At 36.8% G+C, this 13,050-nt stretch overlaps 1 protein-coding gene across 1 annotated transcript; it reads left to right on the top strand.

Moving 5' to 3' along the window:
* Positions 1-150: 150 nt before the first annotated feature.
* Positions 151-9,337, top strand: LOC110460781 (60S ribosomal protein L5-A-like). The gene is made up of 8 exons (XM_021513930.1): positions 151-311; positions 1,414-1,483; positions 2,836-2,951; positions 3,472-3,606; positions 3,975-4,177; positions 7,866-8,043; positions 8,529-8,623; positions 9,187-9,337. The coding sequence occupies exons 1-8, from the start codon at positions 309-311 to the stop codon at positions 9,278-9,280; spliced, it is 894 nt and encodes a 297-aa protein (XP_021369605.1). The 5' UTR covers positions 151-308; the 3' UTR covers positions 9,281-9,337.
* Positions 9,338-13,050: the final 3,713 nt, after the last annotated feature.

Genomic DNA, 13,050 nt, shown 5'->3' with positions numbered 1-13,050 from the left:
AGATTAATCTAGGTTATGTTAAAGCTTTTTTGTTTTAAATCTATACTTTCCTATTTAAAATAGAAATGGGAACAAGTAAAACCCTTTCAATTATTCAGAGTACTATATTTTATGTATGTTTGATATAAGTGTGTCGCGTTTTAATATACATTTATTTCTCCTTTTCAAAGAAATGTCCAAAGCGCATAAGTTACCAAGAGTTGACTTTATGCGCCGAATCGTGGACGACTTCCTTTTCCGCCTATATAGGCCCCCAACCGAAGCTATCTGAGGGAAACTCGAAGGATATCTTCGAAAAAACCCTAACAATGGTGAGAGTGCACTCACGATTTTACTATAAAATTAAATTTTATAAATTTTCATTCGTAATTGTGGTAAATTTGAACGCAGATGGTAGTTACTGCAACTGATTTAAGTGGATTGTAAATGTGGTTGGTCGCCTTCATGAACGAGAATAACGAGTATACACGTGTGTTGACGTATTGGCAAAGTGTTTTAATTCCTCATTGCGTCGCAAACTCTGACACGAAATTCTATTTTATCATCCAGATAATGTTAACACTTGAAAAACGCTCAAATTTAGCTTTATTTCATTAGCGGTGTTATAATGCTTGACATTTGTGACAACCGAGAAACGGGTCATTTGATAACTGATCAAGTTATACCGGTTGTATTGATAATCAGTGACATTCACATATATGATTAAGCATGCTTTCAAGCAAAGGAGAATAAGTCATAACATTCCCAGTTTATTTTACGGGTTGGTTCCCCCCCCCCCCTCGAGGTGGTAATTTCATTCTGAAATTCTGCCCGACTATTACCTTGTGTGCCAAATGAACATTTTGATTAGCAACTGGCATAGACATTTAAATGGTGTCCACTTGGTAGGCCTTCTTCAATTCACTTGTACAGAACGGGGTTTGAGAATAAAATAGCTTTTAATAAACCAAGAACCCCACTCCAGATACCCATTTCACAGGATGCGCCATACTTGACAAATATCCGATAGCGCATATTTAGGGTATAGTTTGAACAAGAAAATCTGAAAAGGTTTAATGTAAATCGTCAAAGTAGTAATGTGTTATTGAATGGCAGCAAGAGAAACTTTCAGAGAGTTCTCAACTGGCATTAAGCTTCTGGACTTGACACATTGCCTTGGAACAAGAGAATACAGCTGTCGAGGGAGCAGCGGTTGTGATGTGTTATATTTGTTATGCATGTTAAGGATGTCTAAAAATACTGGGAATCCATCTTGAAGTGAATTGTACTTTGAAAGGCTCTGCGAATCCATCTTGAAGTGAATTGTTCTTTGAAAGCCTTAATTTGATTTCTGAAAACTATTACCGATCTACAAAGAAACATGCAGTTTTTACATTTTCATGCTCAGAATTATTGTATTTTATCAATTTACAGGGGTTCGTTAAAGTTGTGAAGAACAAGGCATACTTCAAGCGATTTCAAGTGAAATTCAGGAGGAGGCGTGGTGAGTACTTACTGTAAAGCATGTACCATTTTTTTCCCCAGAAACTTGGAATCCATTTTCAAGCCAATGCAAATTGTTTTTAGGATTATTAGCTCACCTGGTCCGAAAAAGGGGTTATTTGGCTATATTGCTATAAATGACTTCTTCTGTAGAACTAGGCCATGGATATTGATCATGCTTGGTTGGAAGCATTCATGAGAGGCAGGGATTCAAAATTGTACAAATGGTGGGGCTGACCCCCCGAGCTAAGGGTTGGGGCCAAAAAATATATACAATTGCTGAGTATAAAGAGAATAAAGCACATTTGCTTCCAGGATGGCCCTAGGGTCTGGCCCCACCCTTGATGGTATGGATTTCATTTAGATAACAAGCAAATGTATTTAACCACAAAAAGATATGTACACATTGTTTAATTAATTAGTCTTATAAGATTGCCTTTTCATATAAGACCTTTTTTACTCGGTACTTTTTGTTGGGATAATTTCAGGCTAGGAGATCAAGTGTGTTTACTATATGTGGGCAAGGGAGACATAGTACCTTGTTCACAAATTTAAAACGATTGAGATCCCCACCCCAAAACTAGGTATACAAATGCTGGGCATAAAGAAACGAATGCAGTCATGATATTAGAATAGACCCTTGGGTCTGACTGAAGCCCTAGGGACCTAGTTTCTTAGTCACAGCTTGGAAACAGTTGAGATCACCACCATATAACCATATATACAATTGCTGAGTATAAAGAGATGAATGCACATATGCTCCATTATGACCTTGGGGTTTGCCCCACCCTTGGAGACTTAACCCCTGGGTCATACCTTCGAAATGGTTTAGATCCCCACCCCATAACTAAACATACAAATGCTGGGCAAAAAGAGACAAATTCAGTCATGATACTAGAATTGATCCTGGGGTCTAGCTAGCCACAACCCTAGGGACCAAGTTTCTGAGTCGCAGCTTAGAAACAGTTGAGATCCCCAACCCATAACCATGCTTAAAATTGCTGGGCATGCAAAATCTAATACAGATTTGCTACAAGGATTGGCCTTGAGGTCTGGCATATTCCCCTGGATCTCATTTGGAGAATATTTTGCAAAGGTTGCTTAGATATCCAGGTGAGCAATAAAGGCCCTCTGAGACTGTTGTTTCAGTTAAGCACCAGACTATCCATAGAACTTACAAAAAAAATTGAAATCAGTTAGCAGTTGTACACACATTTTGTTTAGCTCTGAACAATTAACTAAAAATAAGCTATTCAATTGGTCAGTGTTATATTTTAAATAAAAATCAATTTTATTAATAAAAAAAAAACACCATTTGACAGTTTTCAATGTTTTATTCCTGTGGTTATTTAGAGGGCAAGACAGACTACTTTGCTAGGAAGCGCCTCGTCATCCAAGAGAAGAACAAGTACAATACTCCCAAATACAGGCTTATTGTACGCTTCACAAACAGGGACATCATTTGCCAGGTAATTGTTTTGTTGCTAGTTTGTGTGTTTCATAAATAATGTCACCAGTGGGTTTTTCTGCTATTGTAAATGATGTTGGAAACAACCGCATTTCAAATGCAAAATGAAATTTTATCCCCAGCTTTCACTGAAATGGAGATATTAATTTGGTATGATTGGTTTATGTGTAAAACTCTCCTATAAATGGTTCAATTTTAACAAACTTTTGGTGAACACATTCATATTGGCAAGTGTCGGGTTAAAGTGTACTGGTATGTACTGTCGGTGGTCGTCGGAATGAACCTTGTCTAGATAACAAGGATTTAGTGTCACAAACCTAATGTGTAGTTACTCATCATTCAAAGACATATTTGGTCTGATAATTGTGTAGAGAGTTTTTCCCCTTTGTATATTTGGAGCATTACAAATCTCAACGAATAAATTCAGTTTTTGGGTATATTGTTTACTCTTGGGAAAATCTTCTATATATATTGTTTGGTTATTATACCAAGTTAGTTAAAATATTTCACTTGCATTGTAGATAGCATACGCCAGGATCGAAGGTGATCACATTATTTGCAGTGCATATTCACATGAACTGCCAAAATATGGCGTGAAGGTAGGGCTGACCAATTATTCTGCTGCTTACTGCACCGGATTGCTGCTCGCAAGAAGGGTAAGTGAATAAAGGCTGTTTGTTATTTGTAAGTATTTTATGCTGCAAGGATAACTTCAACATTGTAATGCAGACCTACAACACCTATAATATTCAAGTTTTGTTACTTTTCTTTCGCTCTTTAGGTTTTCTATTTTTAACTCCCTGGTTTATCATGAGGTTTTTTATAGCATTTGTTTTTTTGACAAATGAAGCATTGTTGAATACAATTCAGGCTTGTGCAAAGATTTGGTTTTGAGATTTGACAAGGAGTGCAAACTGAAAGGCTGAAAACACCTCAAAGTTTAAGTGTATTGCATCTCGAGACAAGTATGATATTTTGTTGAATACTTCCATGATTTATATCAACCTGGTGTTGTTTGTTACAGCTGCTGAAGCAGTTTAACCTGGACACAGTGTATGCTGGCCAGACAGAGGTGGATGGTGATGAGTACTACGTTGAGGATGTTGATGGTGAGGCTGGAGCCTTCAGGTGTTATCTGGATGCTGGTCTTGTCCGAACTTCCACTGGTGCCCGTGTCTTCGGTGCATTGAAAGGTGCAGTGGATGGAGGATTAGATATCCCCCACAGGTAAATGGAACATTGAACTTAACAGCATGTTGCGAAACGGTAAATAGAGGGAAAGACGCAATATGTTCATCATAAATTGATACTACTAGCGTGTCAAAAAACAGTGTAGAATCTCCAAGGAAGCATGGCCTCAATTGATGCAGTGAAGGATTTTTGTTTTAATTCAATTGCATAGTTTAGTCTTTATAAAGATAACACTGGTATGATTGATGTCTTCTGAAAGTCGGCCTCTACGTTTTGTCTGACTGTAGCATATCATTTTATTACCAATCTCCTCATTCACGAGAACAAGGCACACTTCAAGATCACTAGAACTTTATCTGGGCAATAACTGTATCATATTTTTTTTATATAAACTTGATGAACATGTTTATTTGAGACAGTGTTTACCAAACCTTTTAAGTGTGAGTAGATGTGATGATAACATGCGTGTCATTTGACCTGGTGTAAGCATTGGTCCTCATATTGGTGGTGATGTATCATCACTGCTGATTTTGATGTCCAGTGATCTGCACCAGGATATGATTTAGGATGATCTGATTACTAATGTTATAAAATCCTAGTGTACCTGCATTGTAGCACCTCTTTGTATTTTGCAAAATGGGTAAAGCAAGCCCAATTGGTTTTAATTTGGACAAGTAGTAGTTTATTTTGACTGGCCTAAAATATGAAATTTTATTAACATGACTAATTGCAGATGGACAATACAAAAACACATTGCATTATCATGCATCATTATGTCTCCCTTTCAAACTAAAGGGAGACATTTATTATACTTTTAATAAAAAAAAAAATCAATATTGTAATATTAAAATCCTTGATGTCTTTTAAGAATCTTGAATTATCCATGCAACAGATATTTGTGCAGTGGTTTCTACTTAGGTTAGGTTACTTCAACCTTTATTTCTAGGTCAAATTAATACCATTGCTGCAAAAACTGATCAAATGAGCAAGTGATTTATCACGGCTGTTCCATAATTGATCATATTGGAGAGGTGGGAGGCACCTGTAAAGATATGTTATTGGTGGTGGGTTTAACCCTTTCACCCCTAAGTAACTTAAGTAGACTCCACCTTGCATTGATCTGGATGAGTCCATTATGGTCTGCAGTGGTGAAAGGGTTAAAATCATTTCTGATATTAATTATTTTTAAAATTTGATAGGTGGTAAGGTCTCTGAAAAATAATGCTTCCCACCCTTCCCATACGTTCCACCCTTCCCGCATTGCATGCAAGGCAATATATGTCTTGAAATCCATCCCATATTCAACCAGACAAAAAGGATAATTGATTCTTTTGAATACAAATAACCGATTTGTACAAAATTCTGATAATAAAAGGAGTAAATATGATGAAAACATGCGTGTCATTTGACTGTTGGTCGGTTCTGGTCTTGAGATGAATGGTGATGTTTTTTCATTGTTTGCTCTTCTTGTCCAGCTACCTATCTTCAGATATGATTTAAGATGATCTGATTACTCTTTACACTAAGAATACTGTACAGTCACTTGTTAAACCAAACAAAATGTGCAAGTGATGAGAATAACATTCTGGTAAATGAAGGATTTTAAAATCAGACCCATCTACTATTCTTGATGCTGAATTACTTTCAAAATTTGGCTGGTGGTGGGGTCTCTGAAAAAGTGGTTCCCTCAGCCTGGCCTCCCATACGTTTATTTCTGGAACAGCCTGAGTTTTTTTCCCCCCCAATTGCATATCCTCTCTAGTATTGGTACTGGTCCTTATTCAGTACAGTACCAATATGTCTTGAAATCTATCCCACATTCAACAGGTCAAAAATGATAATTAAATCTTTTGAATACTTACAACCGATTTGTACAAAAGTCTGATATAAGAAAAGAAAGAGTCAGTATGATGAAAACATGCGTGTCATTTGACTGTTGGTCGGTTCTGGTCTTGAGATGAATGGTGATGTTTTTTCATTGTTTGCTCTTCTTGTCCAGCTACCTATCTTCAGATATGATTTAAGATGATCTGATTACTCTTTACACTAAGAATACTGTACAGTCACTTGTTAAACCAAACAAAATGTGCAAGTGATGAGAATAACATTCTGGTAAATGAAGGATTTTAAAATCAGACCCATCTACTATTCTTGATGCTGAATTACTTTCAAAATTTGGCTGGTGGTGGGGTCTCTGAAAAAGTGGTTCCCTCAGCCTGGCCTCCCATACGTTTATTTCTGGAACAGCCTGAGTTTTTTTCCCCCCCAATTGCATATCCTCTCTAGTATTGGTACTGGTCCTTATTCAGTACAGTACCAATATGTCTTGAAATCTATCCCACATTCAACAGGTCAAAAATGATAATTAAATCTTTTGAATACTTACAACCGATTTGTACAAAAGTCTGATATAAGAAAAGAAAGAGTCAGTATGATGAAAACATGCGTGTCATTTGACTGTTGGTCGGTTCTGGTCTTGAGATGAATGGTGATGTTTTTTCATTGTTTGCTCTTCTTGTCCAGCTACCTATCTTCAGATATGATTTAAGATGATCTGATTACTCTTTACACTAAGAATACTGTACAGTCACTTGTTAAACCAAACAAAATGTGCAAGTGATGAGAATAACATTCTGGTAAATGAAGGATTTTAAAATCAGACCCATCTACTATTCTTGATGCTGAATTACTTTCAAAATTTGGCTGGTGGTGGGGTCTCTGAAAAAGTGGTTCCCTCAGCCTGGCCTCCCATACGTTTATTTCTGGAACAGCCTGAGTTTTTTTCCCCCCCAATTGCATATCCTCTCTAGTATTGGTACTGGTCCTTATTCAGTACAGTACCAATATGTCTTGAAATCTATCCCACATTCAACAGGTCAAAAATGATAATTAAATCTTTTGAATACTTATAACCGATTTGTACAAAAGTCTGATATAAGAAAAGAAAGAGTCAGTATGATGAAAACATGCGTGTCATTTGACTGTTGGTCGGTTCTGGTCTTGAGATGAATGGTGATGTTTTTTCACTGTTTGCTCTTCTTGTCCAGCTACCTATCTTCAGATATGATTTAAGATGATCTGATTACTCTTTACACTAAGAATACTGTAGAGTCACTTGTTTAACCAAACAAAATGTGCAAGGGATGTTAATAACATTCTGGTAAATGAAGGATTTTAAAATCAGACCCATCTACTATTCTTGATGCTGTATTACTTTCAAAATTTGATTGGTGGTGGGGTCTCTGAAAAAGTGCTTCATATCCCTCAGCCTGGCCTCCCATACGTTTATTTCTGGAACAGCCTGAAGTATTTTTTACCCAATTGCATATCCTCTCTAGTATTGGTACTGGTCCTTATTCAGTACAGTACCAATTTATGTCTTGAAAAAAAGATAATTAAATCTTTTGAATACCTATAACCGATTTGTACAAAATTCTGATATAAGAAAAGAAAGAGTCAGTATGATGAAAACATGCGTGTCATTTGACTGTTGGTCGGTTCTGGTCTTGAGATGAATGGTGATGTTTTTTCACTGTTTGCTCTTCTTGTCCAGTTACCTATCTTCAGATATGATTTAAGATGATCTGATTACTCTTTACACTAAGAATACTGTACAGTCACTTGTTAAACCATGAAAAAAATGAAATTGATGTTACAAACTTGTTACAAGCAAAGTTTTGGTTAATGAAGGATTTTAGAATGCTTCAATTTGATATTTTTACAGCACAAAGCGTTTCCCTGGATACGATGGGGAGAGCAACGAGTTCAATGCTGAGGTTCACCGCAACCATATCTTTGGCAAGCATGTAGCTGGATATATGGCACATCTACAGGGTGAGGATGAGGATGCCTACAAGAGGCAGTTCTCCAGGTTCATCAAGAATGGCCTTACTTCAGAAAATGTAAGTGTGATGTGTATTTGGGCATCGTTTACCTTAACTCTGTTAGATATTCACTTTGTCATCAGAGCCGTGAAAGTGGTGGTTGTAGTGTTCTTTTTCATTAAGTAAATATAAATCAATAGCAAGCAAAAGAGTAAAAATGCAGTGGATATGAAACCATTCGTTGATGCTTTCAATTATGTTGAGTATAGATGATGAAAACATGCGTGTCATTTGACCTGGAGTGATCTTTGATTTCTTGTCTATCACTGATGTTTTTTCAGTGGCTAGTTGAAGTGATCACTTGTGACCTCTGGGATATGATTTATGTGATTCTGATAACTCGATAAAATGTCAAACGTCTTTCCCATATAATCAAGTTTTAATGAAATTGAAATGCATTATGAACATGGTCTAGCATTCCTGTGCATTGTTTTGTACATGAGTTAGGACCAGTTAGATTATATGTCTGAGATAAACACAAGTTGCTGTTTGTTCATGTATAGCTGGAAGAGATGTACAAGAAGAGTCACGCTACCATCCGAGCCAATCCGGACCGTGCAACAAAGCAGAAGAAGGAACCAGCTGGCAAGGTGAAGAGGTGAGTCACCATTCTATTATTGGCATGTGTAGAAGGAATATTCCTATGAATCCATTGATGAGATAATTAACCTGTATGAGTTAAAAGCCCTGATAAATTTAAAGGAGGTCTTGAGTTAGGTTGAGGATTTGGCCTATATATGTCTTGAGTAAGAAAAAAATGTACAATGCCATGCACATATTTTGTTCAACTTAAACTTAACCTTTGTCTTCATATAATATGAAAATTTATCTAGTTTCAATCAGTATCTTGTCATATTTGAGGTATTGTGCAGAAAATGTTTACGCATGGCATTGGACAGGCATATAAAACAATCGTCCCTGCGGTACTAGCGGTTTTTGTGGTATTGAGTATTTATGATATCATTTAAAAAGTCCATGTTGTGTAATGTTAAAATAACAAGGCTAACTACAGAAAGCATGATGAAAGTCTGTTGCCCCAAGAAGAAGGCAGTGCTAAAGCAATTGTTGAATTAGAAATTCTTCATTTTTAATTTCTAAGATTTAACTATGTGCCTTGATATTGCTAACCATCATGGTTATGTTTTTCTTCTGTAATTGCAGGTGGAACCGATCCAAGATGAGTCGTCTCCAGAGGGAGGACCGAGTGAAACAGCGAAAGGCGAACTTCCTCAAAGCTTTGGAGGCAGCCGACTAAATTTCACCCCTGTGATATGTGCTAAAAACACTATAAATAAATCTGTCTATGCCCAGATAACATCTTGTGTTGTACTTGAACCAAATAGAAAAACTTAGTTACATTGTTTTGGAGGGATGTGAGGCAATGTTTCATTACGTTTCAAATGTAACAAATGAAATGGTATCTATGTTAAGAAAATAGAAGTTCTAAGTGTCAGGAATGTGGTTATGATAGTTTCCAATTTTCAAGAGAGAAGATTCTTGTGAAAAATATAAGTTTTTTTCAAATTTTATAATTTCATGTCAAAAGAGTGGAAAATCAAGTCTAAGGTGCTCTGAAACATGCATGTTGCATTACAAATTTACAACAGTTTATTTACCGTTAAAACTATTACTCCATGTAGCCTGCTGGAATTTAAATAAATTCCAGCTAAATGGAAGCAGAAAACTTGATAAAGTGAAACATTTTCCTGCACCATATTTCACAGATACTTTTAGTACATGTTTTCGCCATGCAAATGTGAAGATTGAGGTGATATAAAGACTAGTAAAATGTATGATACCCCATCAACAATCAAATCATCCACGAAATTCCAGGGGTTACACTCACTTGCGTTCTCTGCACCACTGGAATATATATAGCGACTGTTTTCGACCATCTTGTGTGGCGACGTGACATTTTTGTGTCGCATTGGCGCCCCAATTTTATTGCGTTGGCAGGGTACTTTTCTCATGTCACATTATCTTTTGGCCATTTAGAGTTTGTTCTATAAAGGGTTTTGATGGTGTTTTGAATTAATTGCACTAAGCTATATTATTAACAATCTTGCACGTTACGTATTTACTACATTGCTGAGGACATGTTTGCTGTTATTGTAAGTGGATGAGTATAATCAGTCACTTGGTTAAGGTGTAATTGTCCTGTATGCTTGTATTTTGTTAAAAAAACACCTACCAAGACAAAGCGACGGTTTTCCTACCAACATTAGTGAGTGACCTTGTTACAACGTCATGATTTGGTCACAACACATTAGTCAACTTCTTTTGAAATAATGTCAAATCATAATTGTTTGCATGGAAAAAAAAACTTAACAACAATCGCGTTACATGAATACAACTAGAACATCGAGAAGTGTGTCTCACAAAATTGGATGACTGACCTTGGGTTAACCACAATTAATTTTAGCTCACCTGGCCTGAAGTTCTGCAGCGTCCGTCGGTCCGTCAACTCTTTCTTTTGAACATCTTCTGGAGGACCTAGGGTCATGACATTTGACCAGTAGGTAGTTGGGCATCCTCGATATCGACGAGTTCACTCACTTTCGCTCTCTGCACCCCTGGAATATGTCATGGCAAAAATTGAAGGCACAAAGATGGCTGTTTGATTGGTCTCTGGTAAAAAAACAACTGACCAATCACTACGCTGATACATCTCCTTTGAAGATTTCAATTTTTACTGTTGCATGAACGCGAGATTCTTTTGATGTACAATCAACAAGGTGGCGCACACCAAGCCTTCAATTTTGCCATGACATATTCCAGGGGTGCAGAGAGCGAAAGTGAGTGTAACTCCTGGATATCGAGGATGGTAGATGGGATGAAGTGCTATAAAAAAATTTCATTAAAATATCCTGTACTTTCAAGGTCACAGGTCAAAAATGTTAAAAAAAATCTAGTCTAGTCATGATACTTACATATGTTATGTAGACTAGCAGTGCAAATCTCATTCTTTATTATGGTAATGAGGACAAAGTTCATCATTGAAGTGCTAGTCGGGGTCAAAGGTCAATATAGGTAAAAACCTTTACTATCTTGTTAATTTCCATAAGGCCAAGGGTCATATTTGGCAAGTAGGTGTGCTATAAATTTTCCTCATTAAAATCACCTAATTTCAAGGTCACTATGGTCAAATGTTAAAAACTTTAAAAAACAATATAGGTATGTTATGTAGACCAGCAGTCCAAATCTTTTTCTTATTCACAGTAATGAGGTCAAAGGTCAACTTTAAGTGCTAGTTTGGGGTCAAAAGTCCACATGGCTTAAAAGCTTTAACAATCTTCTCAAATTCCATAAGGCCCAGGGTTATAATATTTGGCCAATATGTACCTGGGATGGATTGCTATAAAGTTTCCTCATTAAAAATGACATTGACCTTCTTTCAAGGTCACAGGGCTCAAATATGTTAAATATTTAAAACAACAATATCCTAAGAAGCATTTAGACTAGATTCATGATACTTGGGTATGTTATGTAGACCAGCTGTGCGAATCTTTTTCTTTATAACAGTAATGAGGTCAAAGGTCAACTTTAAGTGCTAGTCAGTGGTCAAATGTCAACATGGGTTAAAAGCTTTAACAATCTTCTCAGGTTCCATAAGGCCCAGGGTCATACTATTTGGTCAATAGGTACCTGGGATGGAGTGCTATAAAGTTTCCTCATTAAAATGACTTGGTGTCAATGTCACAGGGCCCAATATGTTAAAAACTTACAACGATATCCTAAGAACCATTTGGACTAGAATCATGATACTTGAAAATGTTTTGAAGACCAGCAGTGCGAATCTTTTTCCTAATTACAGTAATTATAATAATACGCGAGCCGGAGTCAAAGGTTAACGTGGGTTAAGATTTAAAATAACAATTTCAAATTTCAAACAACAATATCTCCAGCGTTTAAGAGATGTTAAAATGTCTTGTGTTCGAGTTACCAAATTTTGTCTGAAGTTACCTATATGTAAAGTCATGTTTCATGTAACAAAAGAAACAGGTGAGCGATACAGGCCCTCTGGGCCCCTTGTATTACGATAGGTTAACATTATAAAAGTTTGAACAAAGCGTTTGAATCAAGGCGTGCAGATCACCTGTTCGGATTCAATTTATCAATTGGAATTCCAGTCCAATTTCACTATTTTCCACTATCGCTTATTTGCACCGCATTTCTCACTCCCGGATCTTCGCCTCAGTACGGCGGACCATTGCTTACTTCACTTGACTTATGTGACGTTCATGTTCGTGGTTTTGAAATCAATTGGTAGGAAAAAATATTTAGTAAGATATAATTCGCTCTCAGTTTGGACTCTAAATATTCGCGACATAAGTAATCCGCTAACGCGACAAAATTAAGGCACCAATGCGCTTTATCGCGCAATTCTGTCGCATTGTCGGGGAAATATTGTCGCATTGGCGAGATGGCCGAAATCAGCCACCATAGGAATATGTCGTGATGAGTTTGAAAGCTCTCGCTGGCAATGTGGATTTCACAAGAACCAATCAATTGCCAGAGTGATGACAACTTTTATGGTCACTATCAGGATCTCGCAGTAAAATATGCTATTTTCTTTGTGTAATGTGAAGGTTGATGTTTTTGAATACGCTCATTAGTGTTGTTGTTACTACCCAAGTTCTCGATGTGACATAACTTGAGATTTGACTTAGATTGACATGGCGGGTGTCAAGAGATGAAGCAGAAGACGCTTTCCCATCCAAAATACCTGGTCTTCCATATTTTGCCTTTGTTTTATCGATTTTGAGTCGGCATTATGGTTTTATTGACACTTCCATATTCCCCCTTTTTCAACATTCCAGGGTAGCAGAGAACGCAAGTGAGCGCAACACCTGGAATGTCAAGGATGCAGTCAAATTCAAAGCTTGAAGTGATATAACTCAAAACACAGAAAATGTTATTTCTTTACCTTCAGTTTCAAATATATAAGGAACCTATCCAAATTATTTTTTTCTTGAAAAGGAAAAGGCTTAAACTACACGTGTACCAACAAGCCGCGTTTTTTTT

This window comes from Mizuhopecten yessoensis, unplaced genomic scaffold (genome assembly GCF_002113885.1).
Source record: "Mizuhopecten yessoensis strain PY_sf001 unplaced genomic scaffold, ASM211388v2 scaffold10479, whole genome shotgun sequence".
Lineage (NCBI taxonomy): Eukaryota > Metazoa > Mollusca > Bivalvia > Pectinida > Pectinidae > Mizuhopecten > Mizuhopecten yessoensis.
This window is presented reverse-complemented; position numbering and strand designations above follow the sequence as displayed.

Excerpts from the sequence above, each read along its gene's own strand:
- LOC110460781 (XM_021513930.1), top strand. Across the intron at positions 1,484-2,835 it reads GAAATTCAGGAGGAGGCGTG|AGGGCAAGACAGACTACTTT; the intron begins GTGAGTACTTAC and ends GTGGTTATTTAG. Across the intron at positions 4,178-7,865 it reads GGATTAGATATCCCCCACAG|CACAAAGCGTTTCCCTGGAT; the intron begins GTAAATGGAACA and ends ATATTTTTACAG.